The sequence below is a fragment of the Rhinolophus hipposideros genome, assembly GCF_964194185.1.
Source record: "Rhinolophus hipposideros genome assembly, chromosome: 14".
In the NCBI taxonomy this organism is placed as follows: domain Eukaryota; kingdom Metazoa; phylum Chordata; class Mammalia; order Chiroptera; family Rhinolophidae; genus Rhinolophus; species Rhinolophus hipposideros.
This window is the reverse complement of record NC_138060.1, coordinates 26,550,468-26,578,211: the sequence shown is the minus strand read 5'-3', so window position 1 is coordinate 26,578,211 and position 27,744 is coordinate 26,550,468. Positions and strand designations below refer to the sequence as shown.

At 40.0% G+C, this 27,744-nt stretch overlaps 1 protein-coding gene across 10 annotated transcripts in view; it reads right to left on the bottom strand.

The window, feature by feature from the left end:
* Positions 1–5,122: 5,122 nt before the first annotated feature.
* Positions 5,123–27,744, bottom strand: part of PPARG (peroxisome proliferator activated receptor gamma) — a 126,511-nt gene continuing 103,889 nt past the window's right edge. For all 10 annotated transcript variants that reach the window (XM_081071979.1, XM_081071975.1, XM_081071982.1 and 7 more), the window contains 2 exons: positions 23,395–23,845; positions 5,123–7,208 (listed from right to left, as the gene is read on the bottom strand). In XM_081071979.1, the coding sequence (XP_080928105.1) occupies positions 6,961–7,208; positions 23,395–23,845 (699 nt within the window). In that variant the 3' untranslated portion in view covers positions 5,123–6,960. The remainder of the gene's footprint in view (positions 7,209–23,394; positions 23,846–27,744) is intronic.

The following is a 27,744-nucleotide window of genomic DNA, read 5'->3' as shown; positions in this document are numbered from 1 at the left end:
ATCCCAAACTTTGTAAATGGTCCCTGGACTAAACTCTCTCCAATGGTCCCTTTTGAGTGAGCTAGTTATTTCCTGTGGGACTGTGACCCATAAACAACCTCACTGGGTTTTTGGAAGGATTAAATAGCTGCGAAGCATTTTATAAGTAAAGCTTGTACTTGGTGTTTGAGAGGAATTATGACTATCATTAGGGACCAAGTGGGGAGACCGGGGAGGGCAGAGGCAGCCCTGGCTAGAATCTTCCCAGAAGGAGGCAGCTCCTAAAAATGTCTTCCTTCAACAGCCATTCCCCACCCTGGAGCCCTGGGAGGCCTGGCTGGGGACAGGCTTTTTCAGGGCACGGTTCCCGTGGCTGTGGCAGCAGCGGCAGCATCATTGATAACATGCAGGGCTCCTTGGAGGCCCTCCTGGCTGCATCTCATCTGGCAGGCTCAGGCGGCCAGGGAGCCCCAGCGCCTGGCCGCCAGAGCGCTGACTCAGCACAACGCCCCTCTCTCAGCAGCTTGGCTTGGGTGGGAACCAACCAGCCATCCGGTGGCCTCTCCCCTCCCCTTGGAGGCGGCGCCCCCTCTGGCTGGAGCAGCCCTAGGCCCTTAATGAGTGCTGGCTGTTGTCCTGTCCAGGCCCACGCCAGTGGAGGGGAGAAAGCTCAGGCAACAGAGAACACAGTCCTGTGATGATCAGCCAGGGGACTCTGTCTTCCTTCCAGCCTCTCCTGGAGCTCCCAAGGTCTTAGGGTGTCAGAACTGGGAGGGCAGAACAGAGCTTCTGACTGTGTAGATGGGGAAACTGAGGCCCAGAGAAAGTGATTTCCCAAGAGCCACAGCAAATCACTGTCAGAACCCAGGCCAACACGGGGTGGAGTCTCGTGGTTTCTGGTTGAGGACACTGGTCACCCATGTCCCCAGGTCAGGATTAACACCTAGCAAATTGGGTCCGGTTGGAGGTACTTGTCTTTAGAAGATTTTAATTGTTTAGCAGCTCTAGGCACATCACCTATATATGACCTCTGGTCCTCACAACCATCCTACAAGGTAGGAATTGGGATTTTCACAAACTAGATGAAGAAGCTGAAGCCCAGAGACAGAAAGCAACTTGCCTGAGATTGCACAGCTCGTACATGGCGGAGCCAATATTCAAACTGAAGTCTTTCATGCCGTAAGGTTGCACTCTGCTAACCAGGTTATTCCTGAGGCAGCAGCACACAGAAGAACAGAGCCCTAGGTGGAGTGAGCTTCAGGAAGCCCGAAGTCTAGCCTCAGCTCTGCATCTGCCTTTCTTTTGTGTAACCTTGGGCTAGCTCCTTCCCCTCATCAGGCCTCACTTGTGAAAAATGGTGATCAGGTCTGTCCTGCTTCCTTCATGTGATATTCTATAAGACATCAAGGTAGGTCCTATTATCCCCATTTTACAGATAGGGAAACTGAAACCCATTTCTTTATTCATGATGAATGAGTTAGATATCATTTGCTGAGGGACTTCTAGAGGCCAGGTACTATATCCCCAGAGAGAAAGGCGACTTACCCAAGGCCACCCACCTAGAAAGTGGCAGAACTAAGCTCCAAACTAACAGTGGATTCTCTCATATATACTTCATGGCCTCCAGTATTGTGAAGAAGGGGCCAGAAGATCAGTTTCCCAACTCCTGAAGAAAGCCACTTGGATCCTCTTTGAGCCCAACCCATGGCACTAAATAGATCCCAGGAATGACAATCTCCTGGGACCTTTTGGCCTGGAACATATTTACAAAACTCCAGAGGGGATGGAAATATCCCAACCCACTCCCTACAGACCCAAATTAGCAATTTTCTTATTCTTCATAACCCCTCTGGAAATGTAAACTATGTAATATCAGTCTAAAATTAGGAGCATAAGTCACAAGAGAAAAGTCTCACTTCTTTTGAGAAAATGTTTTCTTAGCCTCATCCCAGCATTTGTTCTAAATCAGAACACAGCAGTTGTCTTTCAAACAATTATTTTCTCCTAATACTTATGGATTGGGGGCAAAATATTTTTGAAAGAACATATTTTTACTGCAATGCCAAATACTGAAATCCAATCCCTTTACCTGCCTTCAGGGGAAGGCCCAGGAGACTTGAACAGGAAGAGACTGTTCCATGGACCCAGGATGCCTTCCTGAATGAAGAACACTTTTACAATAACAACGGCAGTAATGATCTCTGTGGCCAGCACAGATCGACTGGTTAAGGTGTGCCAAGAAACTTCGTGGAGTGTTACAACCATCATTACATTTAATCCTCATGATGACCATATAAGATGGGTATTATCCCATTTTACATACGAGGGTAATTAGGGCCTAAAGAGGTTAAGAGATTGGCCAAAAGCCATAAGGTGGTTATAGAACAGGTAGGTGGTAGAGTTAGAATTTTAACCCAAATCACTCACTTTAAAGTCCACACTATGATATTGTCTCCCATAACAGTTGCACCTACTATGTGCCACCTAAGTGACTTATATAATAATCTCTTGATCGTCACAATAATCCCTCCCAGACTTGATTCCATTCTTTCCCTTTGCTCCCCAATGCAGATACTCATAGTAGCTTCATGTCTGTCACAGACTTTGTGATTTTTTTTAGTTAAACTGCCAATCCCCCTGGTGGCCGTGTCAGTGCTGATAATACTATGTGTGTCATTGTGTCATACAACACCTTTTAATAAATTAATCCTAGGAGACTCTTAGAACCTTGGGTGTGTTACTTAACTTCTTTGATCCTCAGGGTTTTCATCTGTTATTTGAGTTGATTGACTCCTCTGAGCTCTAATTTTCTAGAATTCTATGACAGCTGCAGGGCCTGTCTGGAAATGGGTGTAGAATATGCAAGTTTTGATACATGGGGGTAGAAATGACCTTGCCATCAAGGCAGAAGAACTTTGCAAGTAAGGGGGATGTGAGGCCCTGGTTTCTAGAAGCAGTAGGGAATGGACAGCAAGGGGGAGAGGTGAACCAGAGTTGTCAGCTGGCCAAAAGATTGGGTCAAAAGAGTATAACCTGATTGAAGAGAATGAGGTGAGTCAGCACCCCAAGGAGGGGAGGGAGGAACAAGCATATGGAATGTATGACCCCAGGGGCAGAGCTAGGCCTACAAGATGGAAATCACCAAGGAGGTGAGAAGGGAGAGAGCTTCCCGTCCCTTCGGGTAGTTGCTCAGGGTCTGGACAGCCATTAGAAGCACTGTAGAGGGGATGTGACTTTTAGACTGCTGACTTTCCAAAATGCGAATTGAATCTTGTTCCTCTTCTGCCTGGCAACATCTACCAGATCCCAACTGCCTAGGAAGACTCTCCAAGGTAGCTCCTTACCGTGGAGTGTGAGGCTTGTCACAGTCTGTTGCTGACCTGGCCACCTCATTTCTCACCCCCTAAGCTATGGCAGCCATATCTAAATTCTTGCTGTTTTAGGAACACATTGTGCAATGTTATACTTCTCTGTCTACCCACATCCTCTGAGTCCTTTTTCACATCTCTAGGCAGTTTGTCACTTATGCTGAATTGTAATTACGCATCTGACTTCATCAACACCCCCCCCCCCCCAGGGCAGGGCTTAGTCACCCTCAACTTCATAAGGTGGCCGACTGACTAGAGCATGAACTGAGTATATATTTGATGACTGAGGGGGGATTAGATGACATCTGATGGTCTTTTAAACTCGTTTGATCCTGCTATTTTATTTAATTTCAATAAACATTAAATGGATGGACAACTACATGGTAAGGGTTGGGGCTACAGAGATAGTCAGGATGATAATTATGTAAACAGAGACAGCAGGAGCCAGGCCAAGACGCAGGGTGAGGGGAGGAAAGAGAAGAACAGGGAGGTGGCTACTTGGCGAAGAACCAGTGTCTCAGTCCTGTTGTCTCTTCACCCCAAACTCCTCCAGTGAGTGTGCGGGGAACGTGGAGGAAAGAGAAAGCGAGGGGGATGTTCCTGCTGGAAATGAACTTCAGTTCTTTCTCTCAGGATTTCAAACCGAAATCGGCTTTCTTTAGGAGTCCCCGCCTCACCAGTAGGTGAGGCTCCCCAGTAGGTGTTTCCAAGGAAATAGGTAATGGGGGACAATTCCCAACCCCTCTCATCCTGACCTGCTTTATCAGCACCAAACAGTTAGTAGTAGATGTCAACCAAGTCAAGGCCTGCCCACCAAAACGATCTGCCTTGGCTACCCTCAAGGGAGCCAAGAAAAAGCCATTGGAATCCAGTAGCAGCTAAGGAAGCCTACCTCAGAAGCCTTATTTCCCACGCCCCCACCCCTTTTCCTCAATGGAATGGATGGAGCTGTCCCTCTGGTTTCTGCCCCCGAACTTATAGTTGAGAATTTGCAGTGTGACAGCTAGTAGTACATCCTGACTCTCTTGAGTTCTTATTGAGAAAACCCCAATCCTTTTGCTCTTCACCCAAATTTTCAAAAAGAAGTCAGAAACTCAGGTCAGGCCAGTTTTTGATTGTGGCTAGAGAAACAGGGTGCACAGCTATGGTTTCTTCCATATGCAGTCTGTTGCTCCTGGGCTCCATGTACAGCATGGGGATGGGAGATGAGCCAGGTCATATGCAAGGGCGGTGCTTGAGGGGATGCCTCGTGGGAGCATGGAAACCCTTTTTTTGACTCTTGACCAAAGTTCCTTTTCTTCCTATTTTGTTAACACAAATCCATAAGTGTGTTTGTGTCCGGAGAAAGTACTATGAATAACTGATGATATAGTTGTTGATTAAATCATCCTGGGGGAAAGGGAGACGGAGAAAGGAGCAGGAGCTTTGTGGCTGTATATGATTTGTCATAAAATATGTAGCAAATGATCGTCCAAACCGCAGGGAAAAAGTCAGAGAGATGGGAATTTGAAAGCTGCCAGGATTTAAAAGCTATTTAATGCTAATCATCAGTGCCAGAGTGTGGAGAGTATCCCCCTTCCTCCCCACATTGGCAGCCACAGCTCTGAGAATGTGGAAAGGACTTGGACAGGCTTCGGAGCGCTGGTGGGAACGGAGAGCGGGCAGCGCGCTGAAAGGCTTTTTGTTGGGGAAATCTTGTAAACAAGGGATTCCTCTGAGGTGGAATCCTCACCTTGTCTACTGCTTGCCTGTTCTTTTTTTTTTTTTTTAAGATCTCCAGGGTGATAACTTTTCCACATGGAACAGTAGTGAATCCTCTAGTCAGTCATATGGCTATTTCCAAATATCCTGATGTTTGGCATCAAGGAAGGAAAGAAAAAATAGCCATATGATGACCTGAATTTGCCACATTTCTTCCTCACGTTTTGGTGTCACTTAGACAATGGCTTTCGTCACCAGTCTGAAAATGACTTGGTTTTATCTGTTGTTCTCAGGGTTTGAGCTCCGCAGTTGTCTCTCCTAATGGGTTATAGGGAACCTACATGTTGAGGGCAGGGGTCAGGACTCCCTTCTTTAACCTGACTCTTGGGAGATCTGTTTATTTTGGGGGTAAAGGATTAAAAAGTCTTTCCTGATATTTTGTCTTGAAAGCCTCAAATGTAAAGTTGTGTTCTCCTGAGTATCGATACGATAAGGAAAGATCAACTAAGGGAGAAGCAGCAAGAAAATAATTTAGGTCAGTGGGAATAATCATCCTGGTGAAGAGAGACCTCTCTGACTTTGAAGAATGCGTCTAAGGCATTCTTCAAAGTCAGAGGATTACAAGTTTGTGGTAAGCAATGCTGGTGAATTTGGTGGCCACAATCAATGAAATCTATTTATTATGCCAAGAAGGACCCTGCTTTTCGGGAACATATAACCTATTTGCTGGGGAGGCATGCATTCCCTAAATGACATGGAGAATTAACCTTTGAGATCAGAAAAGTAAGAGATCGCTGGGCAAGGTGGTCCCCAGGAGGACAACAGGAATTCTAGCAAAACTGCTCTACATTCATTAGAACTAGAACTTGGTTCTTCTTCCTTATTCATGTTTTGTTTTGGTTTGGCTCCTTCTTTTTGTTCCTGCTCTCTCGCTTTTCTAGAACGTCTTCTCTCCTACTCTCCTCCTACCCCAAATCCAGCCCATCCTTTGAGGCCCACTTCAGTGAATTTGGTGGTACTCTTCAGTCTTCCAATCTTCATTAATCTTCACTTCCTTTGAACTCCTAATAGTTCTTAGAGTCTGAACCGTTCATTTGGCAATGGTTCTACTGTGCATCGTAATCTGTTTTTATGAAAGATTAACCTTTTCTCCTGAATTCTACTGTAGGTTCTTTTTGGCAGGTGACCAATTTTAAAACACTTCTGTGTTACTCGAGGCTTCTAATAGTTCATAACTTGCTGCAGGTATTTGCGGATGCCCTGGTAGCCTGGTGAGTGAAAATCTTGGTTGGGATTGTGGACGAAGATTAAATTCTTGGTAAAGCCTTGGGATATGCCCCCATTTAGCATATCCAGGTTAAGAAACACAAGCCCTGAGCAGTTTTTTGGTCCTGAAGTTCCCTTTCCATTCTTAAGATGTGAGTGTTAAAGCAGATGGAGGACTCAGAAAAGTTGTAAGTTGAGTAAAAAAATTGACTTACTGAGCATGGAAAGTTGATCAGCAGTTTCATTTACATTTTTAAAAATGTGTAAGAAAAAAAGAAGAAAGGAAAATAAAGGAAGGCAGGAAGCCAGGCACACAGGAAGGAAGGCACGCAGGAAAGAAAGAAGGAAAGAATGAGAAGAAAATTAAAGGAAAAAAAGCCCAAGAGGGGGTGGGAGGAGGTGGGGAACACATCAGACTCAGTCTTCAAATACAACCACCAATTTCATAATGTGGTAATTTTTAATATTAAAAGTAAATTGTAAATGTATCTTTATAAACAATATGCATAAAATAGATCTATTATTCTAAAACCTTTTCTTTTTAAAATGCTTTTTCACAGTAAATTTTTTAGGTGTCAGATCTTCCCTCAAAATAATAGTGCAATTGGAAGAAGGAAAACGTTGTCAGTGAATTAGGACTTCTCTGCTAATACAAGTCCTTGTATATTTCCTGTAGGAGTGGGTGAAGACTCATGTCTGTCTCTGTTTTCTTTATTACTTGCAATAGCTGCACATGTTCTGTTACAATCTGTCTGAGGTCTGTCATTTTCTGGAGCAGCTTGGCAAAGAGCTGAGAGGACTCTGGGTGGTTCAGCTTGAGCTGGAGCTCCAAGGCTTGCAGCAAGTTGTCTTGTATGTCCTCAATGGGCTTCACATTCAGCAAACCTGGGCGGTCTGGGGAAGCAGAAGAACAGGAGGTTCAGTTACAAATTCTCTGGCACCATGTCTGAGGCATATTCAGCCAAACTACTCACCGGTCTTTTTGTTGGTTTGCTTTGCTTTGGTTCTGAAAGTCAACAGGGAGGGTAAGTAGATAGCGGGCAAGAACGGCATACAGGAAGATGGAATGAAAGCAAGACTACTAGAGCCCTTTCCAGGCGCATTGTTTTCCTGGCCAGGACCAACTCTGTGTGATGAGTCGACATAACATGGTAGCAAGGCTGTTTCCTCCCCAGACTGAGGACTCTTCTGCCAGTCTGCTTCTACTCACTCAGAAATCTCATTTTCAACTTCTCCTTCCTGATGAGTCTATGGTTTACAACCTCCACTTACTTTTTCACTACAGCTTGAAATATGCTTTTTAAAACAAGCTTTGTCTTCTTTTTTTTGCTTAATGTAGCATACGTATATTTTCAAAGAGACAGATATAGTTTTTAAATACTGTTACAGTTTGGAAGGATAGACTCTCCAGATTTTAACAGAGGTTTCTTCTGAGTGGTGAGGTTGCAAGTAGTTTTCACTTCCTTCTTTATACTTTCTTTCCTTTGAATTTTTAAGTGCTGAGCTTAAATTACCTTTAAATTTTTAAATGTTTTTCTTCATGCAGATCTTGTTAGGTGTATCCTTAAATACTTTATAGTATCTTTCACTTTATTACTTTACTTTTATTCTTTATAGTATTCTATACTTCTTTTTGTTATGTTTTCTAATATATCCCTGCTGATGTTTAGTAAAATTATTAATTTTAGCATAATGAATCTATTTCAATTTCTTGAGCTCTCGTCAATTCAAATAGTTTTTATCCTGGATTTTTTTTCTATTTTGGATAGACAATTACATCTGCAGACAGTGACAGTTTTATTTACTTCTTATTTTCCAGTGTTTACACTTCTCATTTCTTTTCCTTGCCATAGTTCATAGGCTAATATTGCTAATATGGTATTAAATAATAGCAGTGGTAAGAGGATTCTTGTTTTAGTCCTAATCTTGAAGAAAATGCTTCTAATGGTTTACCACAAGTATAATATTTACTATATGTTATGGTGGATATGTCTTACTCCTGGTTTTCTAAGAGTTTTCAAGTTTTTAATTTGTTTTGGTCAGGAATGCTGTTGCATTTCATCAAATACTTTTAAATTTTTCCTACCAAAAGAGATGACCATATGGTTTTATTTTAGTCGAGTATAGAGAATTATATTAATAGATTTCCGTGTATCCTTGTACTTATTTTGCTAATAATACACTTAGGGTTTTAAAATTTGTAACTGTGATTGGTCCAATGTTTTCTTTTTTGTGCCATCCTTTGCCTGCTTTGGTATTAAATGTTAACTAGCCTTATAGACTGAGTTGAGAAGTTTTTTTTATTTTTTTGTTTGTATGTAGTAATGATCTCTTCCTTGATGGTTCCTTGGAATTCATTGGCAGAACCATCTGAGCCTGGAGGTAAATCTTTGACTACCTTCAATTTTTCTTCTATAGACTTTAGACTTTTCAGGCTTTGTACTACTTATAAGTAAACTTTTACTAGTTTATATTGGAATAAAATTTTACACGATATTCTTAGAATCTGAAATTGTAATATTTTTATTTAACTGAATGCTTTTTATTTGTGTATTCTCTCATTTAAAAAGCTGATTTGCCAAAAGCTCATCTATTTTTTCCTTTTTTAAAACACAGCTTTTGGTTTTACTAATCCACTGTTTTTTTAACATGGTATTTTGTTTTCATTTTAAGTAATTCATTCTTTGAACTTTCTTTAGCTTTATTTTTTTCTCTTTTTCTAGTTTCTTGAATTGAATGCTTAATTCATTTATGTAGTTTTAGTGTTTCTTGTTTTTTGACAAATACATTTGAAGCTGTAAAATTTCCTGTGTCACTTTGGTTTTACTCCATAGGCTTTGTTAAGCAGTACTCTCATTGTTCTTTTCTAAATAGTCTATTTTACCATTTTGATTTCATTTTTAACCCAAGAGTTATATAGAAAGGGTTTTAAAATTTCCAAGTGGAAAGTTTGGGTGTTTGTTTTTGTTTTCTAGCTTCTAAGTTTTATTTTCTAATTTCTAAGTTTGTTGCATTGTGGTTAGAATACAAGGTTTTCCCATTCAGGCTCACCAGAGGGGTGAGGGGTTTATGTACAACATTCAGAACATTCACTCGATACCCTGTATTGATTCCAAATTTTAGCTTTTGAAGGCTATTCACCCTCTTGTTCTAATTTTACCTCTTTTCCCCTTCACTGTAAAGCACTAAGAGTCTTTACTTACCTTTTAATATCCTTCATCCTCTAGCCTCAGTTTCTGTAATTACCCCTTTGTTCCAACCATCTTAAGTTATTTCCATACCAAGTCCCTCAAACATCCTATGTTCTGTCATAACTCTGTGCTTAGGCAGATTCTATTGCTCTTGTCTGAAATAGCCTTCGACCTATCTTACTGACTTCAACCTATTCTTCTAAATATAATCCGTGTCATTATGTCCCGGGACTCTTCTTTGACAGTTTCCCTTCCTCTTCCATTTAGCAATCCCCTTTCTCTGGACCCCGTAACACCCTCTAAACATCTCAATCACTACTATATTAATAGATGACATTTATTGACTGGTTATCATTTTCCAAAGATTGTGCTAAGGGCTTTATACACAATATACCATTTATTCCTCACAATAACTCCATGAAGTCAGGGCTTTATGTGAGAGAAAACAAAGATTTGGAGGAAGGAGTAATCTTGCCCAAGATCTGGCACTTGCTAGTAAACTGCAGAGCTGAAATTTGAATCGAAGTCTGTCTGATTCCAAGCGCTATACAGTATTCACCTCTCATTATTTTGTATTATAAATACTGATTTTCTTGTTTGTATCCCATACGAGGCCATGAGGTGTCAGAGGGCAGAAACAAAGTTTTGATCATCTGTGACCAAGTAGAAACATAGGAAGCACTCAGTTGGCTGAGTTAATGATTGAGAAGGTTGTTTTGGCTAGGAGTCCTGGATTGAAAAATACACAAGGAAAAGTTACTTTTGGTTTGATTCTCCCTCTTCCCTAACTTCTCCAACATGTCCCATTGACTGGAATAAGTATGCTTTTTCTTTTAATTTCAGCATTTAATTTTGGAACCATCAGCAAAAATCTCAAACTCAGAGAATAAGACAAATGATTGAGTCCTGGCCTAGAGAATCACACCCCTGGAGGAATGCAACCTTTCTGACAGTTGCTATGCAATAATGAACACCCCTGATACTGATACTTCAAGGAAAACTAGATCCTGGATTGGTGCCTTTGGTTTAATCATCGCTGATTCTTCCCCTGAATAAATGGTCCAGATTTCAAAGGCCCGTGGCAGCGCAAATGCACATGCATTGGAAATTGGCAGTATTTTGTGTCTAGACAGGTGTTAAATGTGGCTCCTCCATGGGCTGGGACCGCACGCCATGCGTGGAACCCTGTGCTCACTGGGGCACTGGTTCCTTAGAGCCTTTTCTTCTTACTCCTTTCTCTTAAGCAGCATCAGTGGGGTCAAAACTTCTGCTTGAAGAGATTACGCTAATTTAGTAGGTTTCATTTATCATGACAGTTCAAACAACCAAACCCTAAAGTGCAGCTGATAAGGCTTGCTGGAAACACTTAGATTTACTACAGTGTAATGGAACTAGTCCCCTTCCCCCCCACCCCCGATCTCGGAACGGAGAAGGATCTGGTTTGGATTTTCAAACCCCTCTTTGGCAAGTTATTACGATGTGATAGATGAAATTTGGCTGAAGGACTGAGAGTTTGTGGCCATTAATTCATATTTTTTTCCAGTGACAAATTAGATCATCTATAGATGTGTCTCACTGTCCTTGCTGAGCTTTCAGTCAAGGCAAAATGGAGTGCAGCAGAGTAGAAGTAGTATGGTCTTTTACTAACCAGCTCTGTGGCCTTGGGCAAACCTATTAAGCTCAATTTTCTCCTCTGTAAATGAAAAGAATTGGACTAGATAGATGATCTCTAAGACCCTAATTCAAAAGTTCTAAGCTTTATTCTTATGTGTAATTCCCTTTACTTAATGCACATAATTAACTGGGGAAATAAACTCAAAATCTAATTAGAAAAGTATACTAACAGGCTTACATATTAAACTTAGAACACTTGGCTTATTTAGGAAAAAAAAGCTTCTTTGGGTCTTAAGTAGTTCCTAGGGTCAAAGGGCAAAAGGGATTTGTCAGGGTTGCTCCCTACCCTCTCCCCTCCAATCAGCTCTAGACCTTCCCTGCTCCCCTCTCCTACCTTTCTCTTCCCGCTTTCCTTGTACTCACACCCAAACCCTTACTGAGCTGAGCTAGGTACCACAAATGTGCCATAGAAATCTGTCTAAACACCTAGGGCTGTCCTGGGCCTTTCCCTTCCCTGTCTACTCCCCATCAACCCAGTGCCTGCTAAAATATTGAGACTTTCTCCCTGCATCTTGCTGAGGGTTAGAGTTGAGGTCTAGAATAGGACTAGGGTCAAGGGACCCCGTTTACTGGCCTAGGTTGCCTAGAAGGCCCTTTTGGGAAAGTGTGGATTGACTCATACTCCAGGACACAACACTCGAGGAAGCTGGAGTCAATTACTGGTTTCTTACTCCCCAGGCAGCAAAGAATTGGGAAAGAAACCTTTCCGGTCTCCATTCACAGAGTGCTGGAATTGATTAGAGAGCATTGTTGATTATGGGCAAATCCACCAAGATCCCATCGCATTCAGATCTGGTTCAGCTTATCTGAAGCAGATTCAAATTCTCTTGACCCTCCTGGGATCTGCCCACCTGGGCCAGGCATTTCCCTAGCACAGATTTTCTCAGGAGGCGTCTAAGTTAAGGATCCAGATGGCCACTGTAGTCTTCAGAAGGAGAGGCAGAAAAACTAAAGTGGATGGTTTTCTCTCTATTCTAGGAGCTGCTGTAATGGCTTTTCCAATCTCCCTACTGGCTTTCTGATAGACACTAGTAATCTGAAAAAGACTGTACCCAGGGCACTGAAAAAAAAGAAGTCTGATAGCTGGGCAGCTGTAATTGATCCACAGGTTGTGAAAGACCTTAGGTGTGGGTGAAAACCAAAGGGAGGCACGGCTCCTTAGGGAACCTGGCACTTGGTATTCTCACTTCCTTTCACACTTCCTCCCCAGTTTCCTTTATTCCATTGCTTCCTATGTTCACAGGTGTGTTAAAAAGAGCCATGGATTTGGAAATTGAAGACTTGATTTGAGCCCTGTCTTTCCTCCACTTAGTTTCCTTGTGACTTTGGACAAGTCATCCAATCTTCCGTGGTTTTGACTTAATTTTTGACAACAGATAGTATTTCTTTCCTAAGGTCATGGTGAGAATGAGTTAGGTAAAGGAACTTCATAAGATATAATTATTTTCTGTGTTTGTTCAAATAAAGGCAATTTCCATAGGAATGGGTCAGGAGCGTAAGCAGGGGTAGGGTGGCATAGTCACAGTTGGGAAAAGGAAGGTTTTTGAGCTGTTACTAGTAAGAGCATAAATTCAAGAGTGCAAGAAAATAATTCCTGATGCAGACACATATGGGGGTTTGGGCAAGGTCCCATCCTTGTAGTTGAACGCACGCAAGGCAGTTCAACAACAATAAAACAAAGACATGCCAGAGCCCAAATTCACTTCTTCCTTGAAGAGATGGTGTTAGGAATTCTTCGGTACACTTCTGATCTAACCATCAGAATCATGGCGAGCATTAGGAAAACCTGTGAACTCAGCAAAGTTTATCTTTGGGAAAGTATGGTATGGCTTGTAGCAATTCCCTCCCACCATCCTACCTATAGGAAAAAGTAATGTAAGAAAGTTTCACATATGTTTTTCTTTTTCATATTTAAATTTGAACTGGAGCTTGATCAAGTGTAGGGATTCTTAACTTTAGTTACACATTAAAATCATCTGGGGAGATTAAAAACACGCCAACTCATACCTGGGTCCCATGTTTAGAGATTCTGATTTACTTGGCCTGGGGTATGACCTTCAATATTTCTAAAAGCTGCCAGGCGATTCTAACGTGCAGTCAAGAGCAAGCACTACTGGTTTCGGGAGAAGCAGTTGAAATCCTAACCTTAAAACCTACTTGCTGGGTAATCTTTGGCAAGTTTCTTAACCTCTCTGTTCCTGTTTCCTCTTTTAAAAAATGAAGACATTAACAGTAATCCAACTCATAGTGTTGTTGAGATAATTAAATGAGGTAAGAGTAGTGTCTGACACATGCTAAGTTAGCTGTTTCTATTTGTCATAGTATAATGTAACTCGCCTCTTTTCGCTTCTTACCTTTCTTCTCTTATTTTCTCCAATTTTCTTGGGTCCTTTTTATATCTTTGCTATTTCTTTCCCCATAATTGCTCCCTTCTTGTCAGCCATCCCTCCTGCTCTCCCCACCATCACCAAAGTTTTTTTTTTCCTGGACTGCACCTTGCTGAGGATCTGATATTAGGAATTGTAGCAGGGCCAGCCTAAATTAATCAGAACCTTGAACAATGGATGATTTTGGGAGACATGGAGTTGATTGCTATTATCAGGGAAAGGGAACAACACAACTTAGAGGGCTTGTAAATGCTTTACCAAAAGAGAAAGGACATCTGTAACAAGTACATTCTGCCATCGACGCACATGTTGCTGATAGGCTCCTTCATTAAGAAGTGGGTTAACATTCTAACATTGCCCTGTTAAATAGTTTAATGAATACTTTCTCTATGTCCAAATGATAACCGCTCTTCACAACAATAACACATAGGATTTGGATAGGAGGGTGGAGTGGGGTAATCACCACCATGAAACCAAGCCCAGGCAATATTTTCCTTTATCTGCCCACTAAGTAGCAATTCCATACCAACTCCCCTCATCGCAAATGCTCAACTACCACCTCCAAAAAGCCCCCTCCCAAACTACATCACAGAACACAAAGGCGTCTAGTAACCAAGTGGATAGCACTTTCCTCTTTGCTGTGTTCAAAGCTTGGTGACTGTTCAACGGTACCTCTAGTGAATTAAGCTTGGGCTGATTTATTTCCAGGTCTTTCAGAATGGAAATGGGACTTGAGACTTCTGTCCTGCCCTTGGGATATCCTTGTTTTTCCTATCTCCTTTCACCCTGAGGGTAGGGTCCTCTTGTTGTTCTAGTTACTCGAGGTCACTCAGCTGAAGCTCAGTCATTGGGTCTGCTCCCTCCCCTTTTCTGTGTCAGGACCTAGAGAGCAGGGTATCCATGCCCCCACCCAAGGGGTGGAGATAAATTTCTGCTCCTTCTATGTCCAACACTGGCTCTGATTAGAACTGGAAATGGGCGGTAGGTGCAAAGCAGAGGAAGAAGGCTGGAGTGGGAAGATGAAGGGGAATGATTTCTTCTTTCTCATCAAGCCCAGCACACTCATGTTCCCAGTCCAACTACTCTTCTTTACTTCCTTAATCTCTACAAATGACAACAGCAAACCAAAGGTAGCCAGCAACAATCCAAAAATAAAAAGGGCCGAAGTCAAAGTTCTCTGCAACCACCTCCTCTTTTCTTCTTTTCCATTGTTCTTTAGAAGAATCTCAAAATATAGGTGTAATCTAATTTCTAAACATGACCTCTCAACACATGATGTCCCTCCAAACTTAATCAGAATTCAAGGAGTGTAAAAACCCACTCTACTCCTCCTATTTCCTATCTCCTTCAGGGCAATGGGGTTGAGTTCTCCTCTCAGCTTTTCAGGCCCCTCTCCCTTCTCTAGTATCTCTTTCTCTTGGGGTTTTGTTCCCAATCCACAACTAATCCCCTTAAAGTGATAGCTGATAAAGGGATTAGTTGATATCTCCCTAGGGGTATTTCTATTATAATAAGGATTTTAAGAATGTCTATTGCTGGAAATAAGCAATTTGACTGGCAGGATTGAGTGGAGCAACTTCAAATTATATCATACAAAGGAAAAGGGAAAATTAACATGTATTGTGTGCTTAACATATTCCAGGCATGATGCCAAAGGTTTCACATAATGTTATTTCATTTACTTAGGACACTGATAAGGAATTTAAGGCAAGGGGAGGTAAGTAATTGCCTGAAGTTACACATCTACGAGTAGTTAGCAGTGGAGTGGGGGTTTTTGAACTCAGGGCAGTCCACGTGATCTGGAAGCTTTCCGATGCCCATCCCACCTCTTCTGGTTTACTTCCTGGTGAATCTGGCAAGACTCTTGAAAGGTGCCTTGCATGACTCCTTCACTACCTGTAGTGGCCTCTCGGTTAGGAGTGACTCGAACCAGTCCTCGGTTTCATTCTTCCTCACTTACAGATCTGTCTGAATGTCTTGGTGAATCGTGCCACTCTGGAAGGCTGCCTGGGGTCACCCAGAGTTTAAACACACATTGTGAGAACCCAAAATGATAAAGTACTCTAAAAAGCGGCCCAGTGACTGCCTGACTGAACCTTTTCCAAGACTGCCGGTGTGGTGACAGGAATGACTCAGCAGTTTGGCTTTCAATCCCTTGTCTGTCTCTGAGGTCAAATATAATCGTTTGCTCACTCACTAAGATGATTCTCTAGCCTACCAGGCCCGGGGTGAGAAGGGGATTTTATTTCTGAAGCAGTCACAGATAAAGATGCTTCTATAGTCTACAAATGACAAGAGCCCGTGTGTGTGTGTGTGCGTGTGTGTGTGTGTGTGTGTGTTTCAGTTTCTCAGATGATTCTAGTATGTCATCTTCTCCCTGTCCCCCAGACCCCCAACTCAGCTCTCTGGTGTTTAGAATTTAGGTGCCAGTAGAGAACTTATAAATATACTTCACCTCTGTCTAAACTAAGTCCACGAAGTTATGAAAAGAATGAACTAATGAGGACATTTCTAGATAACTCAAATTGAGTCATTATTCAAAGCCACACTGGCCACCTGACAGGGTTTTCCCACTGGTCATGGCAGCGTGGTGGCAGGAGTAGGGTAGAAGAAGACACAGGATAGGTGCCCATTAAGTATTTTTCAATTAGTAAATGAATGCTATTCCCCTCGGACACAATCATGGCCTCGATGGGGGATGTGAATCAATAACACTTCTCGACGGTCCTGCTTAAGGCTTAGTCATATGAGAAATCAGATGTCCTTGTTTATTCTCAATATCATGAGAAGAGCCAGAAAAATAACTTTCACCACTTAGACACCAGACCGAGTCTTCTTAAAAAGCTGTATGGATAAGGTGGCTGAATATTTCACGGGCATAGGCGAGTAGAAGAAAGTTGTCTTACTATGGTTCATAGTATTTTTACACCTAAGTTTTGGACTTTTTGGGTTTTGTCTCTTCCCAGTTAACTAGTAAGGATGATACTAACAAAGAAGATGTGAAGGCTGCTGGGCCCTGCAGAATCAGAGGCCACCTCAGCTGGGGTTTCCTCAAGAAAAGTGTAGACCCACTCAGGCATGTACATGCTGTCTTTTGTTTCAGAGGAATGCTTTATTGTCCATTCTAACTTGTAGAAATAGTTCTGCAGTAAAATGTAAAGAATACACATGAGCTGGAAATATCCTCAAGATTTTGAAGGGCTGGGGGTGAGGAAAAGATGGAATATCCCCTAACCAAGAGCTCCTCAAATTCTGTGCCTGTGGAATGTTAGTGTTCTGTGAGCTGGAGTGAAGTGGTCTGCTGCTACAACTGAATCTTAAGTGTCGTCTTGATTGTTTGTTTACGATGGGCAGGAAGGAACGAAGCTACTGGATGACATTTTAACAATTTAAAATTTCTCTCATAAATTCTTCTGCAATCGCTTATGTCTATTAGAACCTGGTCTAAGATGGTATCTGATTAAATGTGAATGTATTTATGTAGTGACTTAAACCTTATTGTCAATTTTTGCGGGAAGCTCTGTAAACAGCGATGTTATTTCCAGGGGTTATGCTACCTGAATAAGTTTAAGAACGCCTGCCACCAGTCTTCAGTGTTATCACTGAGCCCTGTTCCTTCCCAGAGCAATTTTTAAACCTAGGGTGTAATTTTGTTAGTTAGATTAAAATGGTGTCTCAAGAAGGGCTTTGGATGTTAGTAAGCAATATCTGGACTATATAACCTGTAAATTCTTGATTAAAATATTTTGAGGCTGGGTCATATGGTAATTCTTGTCTTAATTTTTTGAGGAGCCTCCATACTGCCTTCCATAGCAGCTACACCAGTCTGCATTCCCACCAACAGTGTATGAGGGTTCCTATTTCTCCACAGCCTCTCCAACACGTGTTATTATTTGCTTTGTTGTTGATGATAGCCATTCTAACTGGGGTGAGGTGATATCTCATTGTGGTTTTTATTTGCATTTCTCTGATGATTAGTGATGTTGAGCACCTTTTCATATGACCCAGCAATCCTTCTCCTGGGAATATACCCCCAAAATCAGAAAACATTTATCCGTAAAGATATTATGTGCTTCAGTGTTCACTGCAGCTTTATTTATGGTGCCTAAGACATGGAAACAACCAAAGTGTCCTTCGATAGATGATTGGATAAAGAAGATGTGGTATATACGCACAGTAGAATACTACTCTGTTATAAGAAGAGGTGAAATAGTGCCATTTGTGACAACATGGACGGATCTTGAAATTATTATGCTAAGTGAAATAAGTCAGACAGAAAAAGTCAAGAACCATATGACTTCACTGATATGTGGGATATAAAACTGAAAGCAAGAAAGGAACAAGACAAACAAATAAAGAAAAACTCATAGACACCAACAGTTTAGTGGTTACCAGAGGGTAAGTAAAAGAGGGTAAAGGGGGTGAAATATATGGTGATGGAAGGAGAACTGACTGGGTGGTGAGCACACAATGTGAGATATAGATGATGTATTGTAGAATTGTGTGCTTGAAACCTATGTAATTTTACTAATAATTGTCACCCCAATAAATTGTAATAAATTAAAAAAATATTTTGAGGCAATATGGAAATCAGTAGTTTTGGAAAACTCCCAAAGAACTCCAAGACCAAGGTAGTTAATTGGGACGCTTCTACATTTCAATGCACACGAGGCAGCAGTAGTTAAGGGCATCAGTTTTAAGGCCAGAGAGACCCAGGTCTGAACACTGGCTTCATCAAGTGGTAGCTCAGTGACCTTGAGCAAGTTGCTTAATCTCTCTAAACTTCTGTTTTCTCCATCTGTAAATGGGGATAATAATAGACTTTGAAGAGCTGCAGGCAACGTTAAACAAAGATTAGGAATGTATGTAAAGTGCTTAGCATATATTCTGGCACCCAGTATTCAATAAATGGTAACTATTATTAATATCTAATTATTATTCATTCAACAAGCATTTATTAAGTACTTATTCTGGGCCAGGTGCTGTGCTTTGATTTTATTCTAATTCCAACAAATTTAAAAGTCTGAATCTAAATCTATCTTTCCATCCGTCCATCCATCCGTCCGTCCGTCCATCCATCCATCCATCCATCCATCCATCCATCCTGTGTAGTCATGACCAAGAGTAAGAAATAGGGGCCCCAGGTTAATGACCTGATGGGACTAGCAGTTATCCAATATTTCATAGGATACCAACTCTTCCTTGATCTGCAAATGTATAGCTATGAGAATAGGTCCCCCTTGTTGTACCCTATTCAACAGCAGACACACATGATCACTCCAAGAGCAGCTGTCCAAAATTGCTTCACAGAGAAAAGAACGTGGCTGGGGTTGCTAGAAAAAGAAGGAGCTGCGGTATCGGTTGTTGGTACAGCTAAGCCAGACTTAAGAGGGTAAATGAGAAGGCTGGATGACTTGCCATCTATGGCCATTGTATCAATATTTATAGCTCCTCTGTCATTAGGATGGGGATGGCAACCTGCCTAGAAAAATACATTGTAAAATCCAGTGAATTTCCTCCTCTATATCTTGGAAGTTTGGGAAGAACTGTAATGGATTCCAAACTGTTTTGAATTAACAAAAAGAGCTTTTTCCTGTTTCAGAGTTCCAGCTGGAACCCTCCTATGCTTTTTCTTCACCAAGCAGCAAATGCTCAAAGGGGCAAAGTGTCCAATGGAGTGTCCCGGAGCTTGTCAGCTTTACTAAGCTTTCCACTTGGCTTTGGTTGCTGGGTAGGTTTGGGGAGTTTGCTGGTGGTGCTGGCATAACGCTGTGGCGCCAGTTGCAAACATGCCCTTGCTGGAGGCAGTTTTATTACTCTTGACGGCACCCATCCAGTCGATGAGACTAGAGGGAGCAAGGAAAGCTATTACTCATTACGAATACCAAGGAATAAGGTATGGATTATGGGTCCATCCATATCTTAGTACCATGCAGGGAGTGCAAGTTGCAGCTCCCAACACAAATGTCAAGGAGTTGACCATGATCCAGTAGCCAGGTAGCAGAAGGCAGGGTGCGTGGCAGACAGGGCACTGGGAGGTGACAGTCCTGGTTCCACTGGTCACGAGTTGTTAGATGTTAGACAAACTGCTTAAGTCTATGACCCTCTCTTTTCTTTCTATGAAATGAGAATAAAAATACAGGAGAATTGCCAGGATCTAATGAGAGCGTGCATTTGAAATGCTCTTAACAGGGACACAGAGCTTCTTTACTTTGTCTGGTTCTAGAGAGTTGATGTTCTTTTTGGTCTCATTCTTGCCTCAAGCTCAGAGGAGAAAAAGAGAGAGGAGAAACACTTGAGCAGAACTGGGTCATCTTTCTCAGCAACCTTGGTTTGAGAGCTGAGTAAATAGTAGAGATGCTAAGCATCAGGCCAATCTAAGTACCAGATCTAATGGTATCAGCAGTTTCGAGGGCTCAAGTTGAGTGACAGTGATCTTACTATAGCAACTTCAGTTTCCTCAGCAAACATTTGTTGGGTCAAGTCAGATACTTTCATCCAAAAACTCCCCTTGGTGTAGTCGGGGTCCCTGCTTTAATTTCCTCAATCCTTCCCATCCCACTCTTACAGCATGCCCATTGCCCCTTTCTTCCTTCAGTCGAGGGTCATAGTGCCTTCACCAGAATGAAGCTCTTCTGTGATGCTAAGGATCACTCAGAATGAGGTCAACGGAGCTCTGTTAAAAGCTCTTTGTTCCCCAAATCACTGAAGCTATCTATAGACTTTAGAATAAACTATGGAGGAGAAAATAATCACTCTTGTTAAGATCAGATAAGATCCGAAATTTGGTGAGTGGATCAAAACCTCTTGCTTACATGAATGTGTTCCTGTTTTGGAAAATTCAATGGGGAAAAAAGTTAAAACTAATTGAGAAATTATATGTCATACTCTAATAAAACCACAATTTGGGATACTGATCTCACCATCTACAGATGACTGGGATTCTAATCTTACTGGAATCCAGTCTTTGGATTGGGAAGGATTTGAGTTCTTTCTGACCTGTACCCAATCAGCTTCTCTGAGTAAAAAGAATCAAATTCCTGTGTGTTGAACAAACATGGGTTCCAGTTTATTCATATCTATTCTTATGTATGGCCTATGAGTAGACTTTATTTACAAAAGCAAACTTTGATTAGGGAAGGATTTACCTTTTGTGATATGAGAACTAGTCAATGGTAAGTTCCATTTATTTTTTAAAGAAGTCTAAAATTATTCGTAAGCTTTTCTTCTCATTATAACCACAGATACAAGATTTTAATAATCTGTGGTTGGTTTAATAATCTGTGGTGATTACTTTCAGATTTCTTTACCTGTCGTGAGGACCCAATGAGATCCGGAAATTGGTCACAGTGAAGACAGTCTGTAAGGCTAAAGGAACTCATTTATACAGCATCTACATTTACAATGGCACCATTTTTAATCTTCATAGTTGAAACCCAAAGCTTGCAATATCTATTGAATTGAATTAAGCTATTTACAGAACTATTTTTAGCCAGTTAATGTGGATATGTAAACTGGTACAAACTTTATGGAAAATAATCTGGCAATGATGTAACAAAAGACTTTAAAATATTCATAGCCATATACCCAGCAATTCCACTTCTGGTCATTTGGAATGAGAAAATAATCTGAAATTTGAACAGAAATTTACACCTAAGAATGTCCACTACGGCAAAATTTGGAACACATTTTCAATAATTTTCTGTATTTTTTTCTATAGGTTTTTATGATAAATTATAAGGAACCCAAACGTAAATAGGGAGATAATTTAGTATGTAATGGTCTTTTATAAAATTGGATATTTTATAGTTATTAACGATGGTAGCATAAACATATGCTAGCATGTACATAGAAACTTTTTGGTAGGAGAAATACGACTTTGTTAATCCAATTTTATTCTGAGGATAGAGAACTTTACTTTTCATTTCCACCTTTCTCTTTGAATTATAAAATGACTAAGAATTACTTTTATTTTTTAAAAATTAAAATATTAAAAAATATTAACAAAGAATATGTAATGGTTCTTTGGGAAAATAATTACGTGAAAAAAGAAATACAAGCACGCTGTATATATATATATATATATATATATATATATATATATATATATAGTGTGCTTAGGAAAAATCTTAGAAAAATGTCAGATATTAATAATTCTATTTCTATTTTTCATTAAAAATAAAATATGCCTTAAAGTATTAGCCAATTAAACAATACTAACTTGTTTCCTAATCTGGTTTTTCAAAATTTAATCTTTTCTTCACAGTGAACCTCGAATAATTTGGAATCTCATTCTTGTTTGCTGAATTAATCACAGATCGGAGAGAATCAAGGGTTAATTTGTTTAAGAAGTAGATCCAGTCAAGACAGTAAGACATGTCGGATAGTATATTTTTGTTATATTAAACATAACACCAAAAAAAGTCATTTTTAAATGAGTTACAACTTGACACTGGACTTGAGTTTCCAGAGTTAACCTATGCCATATTGTTATCTATTTGCACCCTAGTCATGTAAAGAGCAGTATCAGTATAGATACTGGAGCCAGACTGCCCATGTTTATAATCCTGGCTCCATCTTTTCTAGCCAGGTAACCCTAGGCAAGTGAATGAACCTTTCAGTGCTTTGGTTTCCTTGTTTGCAAATTGATACTTACTTCATTGGGTTGTAACAATTAAATGAATGTGTATGAAGTAAACATTGTCTGGCACACGGTATTTATTTAATAAGTGTTTGCTATTATTACTATTATTATTACTAATACACTATGTACCTGCTTTCAGAAGCATTCCACTCTTAAGTAATTGGATAACAAAGGACTACAGAGTGGATCACTGTGATCTTTATAACATCCTGTACAGTTACATACAGCTTACATCTAGAGGACCACTGTACTATGCCTCCACACAATCAGTTTTCACAAACAGAGGATATTCTATAAGGACACATAAAAAGCTCACCTGAAGCGTTTTTCAGTTATGAATATTCATCATTCAAAACAATTTTTATAGAGCGACATGACAGTAAAACTTTCTTCTACTCAAGTTGGAAACAAGTGAGAGGCCAGTGAAAGTAGCATTTAGTATAAAACCTGGCTTTCCTAGTTGGTGAGTTAGATCATGTACTTGCAAGGCCCAAAATACAATGAACTGCTAAATAACTCAATTTACTTCTCTGCTGTGTGTTCTTTGGTTCAGAGTGAATTCTTAATCACAGCCAACCACCTCACTAAGATACTTTAAGGGAAGCCATCGGAGGAAGCTACATGAGAGAGTAGGGAGAAGTGAATAGGTATGTATTCTTTGATTCCTGATATTGGAAATGCAATTTAAAGAAAAATCTTACTGATGGTGGGGTGGGAGCATAATTTGACCGAAAACACTTAGTAGTGCTTTCTATATCCCAAGTGAGTAATATCTTAAGCAAAGTTAGATATGTCCTTACTTAAATGAAATAAATATTAGATTGGCCTTCTGGAAGGGAGAGGAAAAAGACAAGGAAAAAGAAAATAAGGAGAAAGAAAAAGGAGAAGAGGGCATTTGTTGCCCATGTTTGATGCGATTGGAAAAAATATTATGAGGGATAAAAGAAAAGAGTCTGGATTACCCACAGCCTTCAAACAGCAAATAAACGGTATTTTTTCTTGGTATTTTACACATGTAGGGACACTCTCATGGCATTATACCATTGGCATTTTCTGTATGAAAAGTGTAGTAAGTGTAAGGAGAAAAGGAACATAGACTAACACCAAAGAAAGTCAAAAATGTTTCAGCCATTCCACCACCATCCCTCCCCCTTTCATAAAAGATCAAAAAAGATGAATCTTACCTCCGCTGAGGATAATGACGGCTATAAATATTGCCAAGTCGCTGTCATCTAATTCCAGTGCATTGAACTTCACAGCAAACTCAAACTTGGGCTCCATAAAGTCACCAAAGGGCTTTCTCAGGCTCTTTAGAAACTCCCTTGTCATGAATCCTTGGCCCTCTGATATGAGAACCCCATCCTTATTCATCAAGGAGGCCAGCATTGTGTAAATGATCTCATGGACGCCATATTTTAGGAGAGTTACTTGGTCGTTCAAGTCAAGGTTTACAAAACCAGGAATACTTTTGGCATACTCTGTGATCTCTTGCACAGCTTCCACTGAACGAAATTGACACCCCTGAAAAATGCGGATGGCCACTTCTTTGCTCTGCTCCTGCAAGGGGGTGATGTGTTTGAACTTGATTTTGTCTTCTCCCATCATTAAGGAATTCATGTCATAGATAACAAATGGCTGCAAATAAAGAAGAGAAAAAGCAGTTGAGTTGGAGATTTCTAATTCACAGTGAACATCATCCCAGTTTCTTTATACACATTTATTTTAATAACTAACATCTTTAAAGTCAACAACATTTAATCATGACAAAATACTCTTATCTCCCGATTGTTCCTCCTAATTTTCTTCTGGGACCAAACATATTTTACCAATTTTGGTCTTGTTTTCCTTCAATTTGTACCACAACACTTTACCTATGACTGGCTAATAGTTCCAATTTCTGTTGTTTGGAGAGTGTTTGTTGTTGATTTTAAAAAATGATATAAAACCTATTGTTTATCTTGGCTTTCAATGGAATATGTTTTTAGCCATCTTTCAATAAAAATTATTTTAGCAACTTGAACATAAAGTAATCTTGCAGTTTTAGATTAAATCTACTGAGATCACAAATGAAACACAGTGTGCATGTAAAATATACTTAACTATAAAAAAATCAGTCTGAAAGCAGATTAGAAATAGTGAGCCAAGAAAATGTCTACTTCTTTTTTTAATGTTCTGGAAGCAATCTGTTTCGGAAAGAGCAGATGTATAAGGCCAATGGGTAAGTGCTGCAAAAAGTGGCAAAATAGAAAAAGAGTTTTGGACTTATTTTTCAAAATATCTGTCCTTAAGGATCAAATAATCAATAAAACATGTGCATCAGTTACTCAGGTTTGCAATAGGCTGCTTTCAAAAGCAAGTTGTGTCATCATGAAATTATCTCTCTCCTTCATTTCCTTGCATAGAACTAACCAAAGGTTTGTGGTCATTGTGAAAACCCTCGAGGCTACTCTGGTTGAGAAGGGGCAGTGCTTTATCTACATTGGGTATACTGAACTACATAAGGAATTTTAACCCCCAATCCGATTCAAATAAGTGTATACCTGGAAGCACTGGAATAAGAGTTGAGGGTACTTGGGTTCTAGCTTTTGTTCTATGGTTAACGATGTGAGTTTAGGAAAGTCATTTATCTTTCCTAGGCCTCAAATTTCTCAGTTGAGGGAAGTGGGTTAAACTGGAGGTTTCCATCTCTTCTTTTGACGATATTTTAGTTGCATTTCTCAGAAACTGTGTATGTGTGCGTGCATGTGTGTATGCGTGCATGTGTGTGTGTGCATGTGTGTGGTGTGAGTGGATGTGTGAGAGTACATGTACACTGAACATGAAGTCTCTGATGTACTATAAATAAAGTTTCTTTTCAACAGAGAGGCTGAGAATTCTCTCTTGATTGGCAAGAGGAAGTGGGTACAATGAGTGGCAGCCGAAACCAGCTTCAAGACCTACTGGTTTGAGATTCTAACTATTAATATCTATACGAATCTATGATTTTCATCAAACTGTAAAGTCTGTTCCACACTGAAAATAACACTAACAATAAGGATTCTTAGATGTTGAGTAGATTTCCAAATTTGCATACTATTTGAACAGACACATTTGAACATAAAGTAATCTTGCAGTTTCAGATTAAATCTAAACCATTCAACACCATTCACTGGAGTTATTCCAGAAATTCTTTTTTTTTTAAAACCAAAACAATTAACTTCAATTATATTGTTTAGCAAACCACATAGGAGGACAGATGTGAGGACCCAAGAGTAGGTTTGCCTGGTGGCTCTAATTCTTCAAGTAAATCAGGAGCAAATCATGCTTTCGATGTTTTTGGACATTTTGCTTCCTTGTACCCCTACTTCAGGATTGATATTTTTAATGGGAGGTGAAAAAAAGGGCAGAGTGGATAGAATGTTATATCAGTTATAATGTGCTATTTCCCCAGAATGTCAGATTCTAGTCATGAGAAAAACTTACTTTTATACAACCTAGAGAAAATGTGGTTTCTGTCCTCTAGGAGTTTTGCAGTTTATTATAGTCTATGTTAATAAAATACTAGCTTTCTTTTACCATGAGAATCTGATGGCATAGATACTTGAAAAGTCCACCTGCACATGCATGTGTACAAATTACACGAATATAAAATCATCACCTCTTCACATACGGAAAGACTGGACCTAGAACTACCTACTTCAACTTTTGGATGAGCTTTTGCTCAACCATTTGGTTTCTTGGCACAGAATGTTATGCATAAAATTCTTCCACCTCCATGTAAGCAATTTATTTGGAACTATGCCCTGATAAATCACCCTGTGACTCTTCCCCTTAACTTCCCCTGTCCCCTCATATAAAGCTCCAGGTTCCTGTTTTTGAAACTCTGTGATAGTTGAGCAGAGGGCACAAAATCCTGCTAATTTTCTCTCCCAATTTAACAACAATGTGACTTTAACCCCTTGGCAATCCATGTTGGTCAGGATTTCCTGGCAGTAAACACTCAAGGACAGAGAAAGGAATCAGCAGCCCCCACCATTATGCCAAACCATTCCAGTTTTTTTTCAGTTTTTTTTTAAATCCCTTCAGCATTTTGAAAAAAGTGGTGAGCTGGCAGAAAATTCTGGGTATTGACATGCAAATGAATACCAGGTGGATGTTTTGTTTTTCCCAGTCATATGTGATTATGTTGTTTTCATTGCATTTTTTAAATCTGCATAGATTCTTTCAGCCTCCACATGGATCTGTCAAACTGCAAGTGATCACCAGATATGATCTGCCTGGAGATCGATCAGCCTTTCTTTGCCACCAATTCACCAGTTCCTAGATTACAAACAGTTAACTCGAACATTTCACAATGAGACCTCCTAATCTTGAAACATTAAAAAAACAGTGAAGAGACCTAACCTCTTAAAAGTATGGGTAGAATTAGGTCTGTGGAATTTATTTTGAATCATTAATTTAACATTACACTTCTGGTAAAATATTCCATGTTTCTGTATTTTCTATAAAGCAAAGGGAAACTTTACATGTTCTATTAGCTTGCATAGCATCATCTGATGATCTGCCATTGTAAGAAGAACCATATCATTTTACACTTCTAGTTTGGGACTATATTCAGACACTCTATCAAAAGGCTAGATTAGCATCTCTCCTTAAAAGGAAAGAATATTTAATTACATCTAGGACATTATCAGGGACAGATCCAGGTTTTGTGGGGCATACAATTTATATAGTTGTTGGGTACATTTACAACAATTGTTGGGTTCAATAACACAAATTATAAGAACACAATTGCTCAGGCCCTCTCCTAACGCCTTGTAAAGGGCTCTGTGCAAGGGAGGGAACCTGAAGCTCAAGCTGCTGTAGTTTCCTGGTGAATCTGCCTCTGACCATTATTATGCTTGTACTTCTTCTTAATTGGACAGACCAGAAAAAGATGAGAATGAAATGAAGAAAACTGCACTTGAACACAATGTTTTTTCCAGAGAAGCAAAACGATTTCTGTAAAGAGAAATTACAGAAAAGTTTTCTTTGGAGAGATACATCAAAGGTGCTTTATTTTTATATATTTTGATTTTCAAAAATGGTTCCACATATCAAAGTCAGGATGGGCGTAGGGGTACTGTTTTATATAGATAATTAAATTTAGTTATAGATATATTGTATGCCTCCTCTATGTCACACAAAAGTCACGTGGAAAGCTGGCTTAATAATGGAGACATAGAACAATAGTGTTCCTTAGTAGTCCAATAACGTCATCATTTTAATATGTGAGCTATAAAAGGAATTCTATATGAACGCTCTATGTTTACAGCTCCTTGAATAAGCAAGTAGCAAGTTAAAGGAGATAAATGAGAAAGTCACCTAATAAAACAGATTATTCTGGTGATTTCTCCACTTTGGGAGGTTGAAATGAGTGTAGCATACAACTCTATCCTCTCTCAAATGATAATTTGGTACCCATATCAGAGTTAAAAATGGCCTGGAAAAATGTATAGTTCATGTTGTGGGGTTCTCCCGATAGTCTTAGTTTTCTTGACAAATTAGAGTAAAGG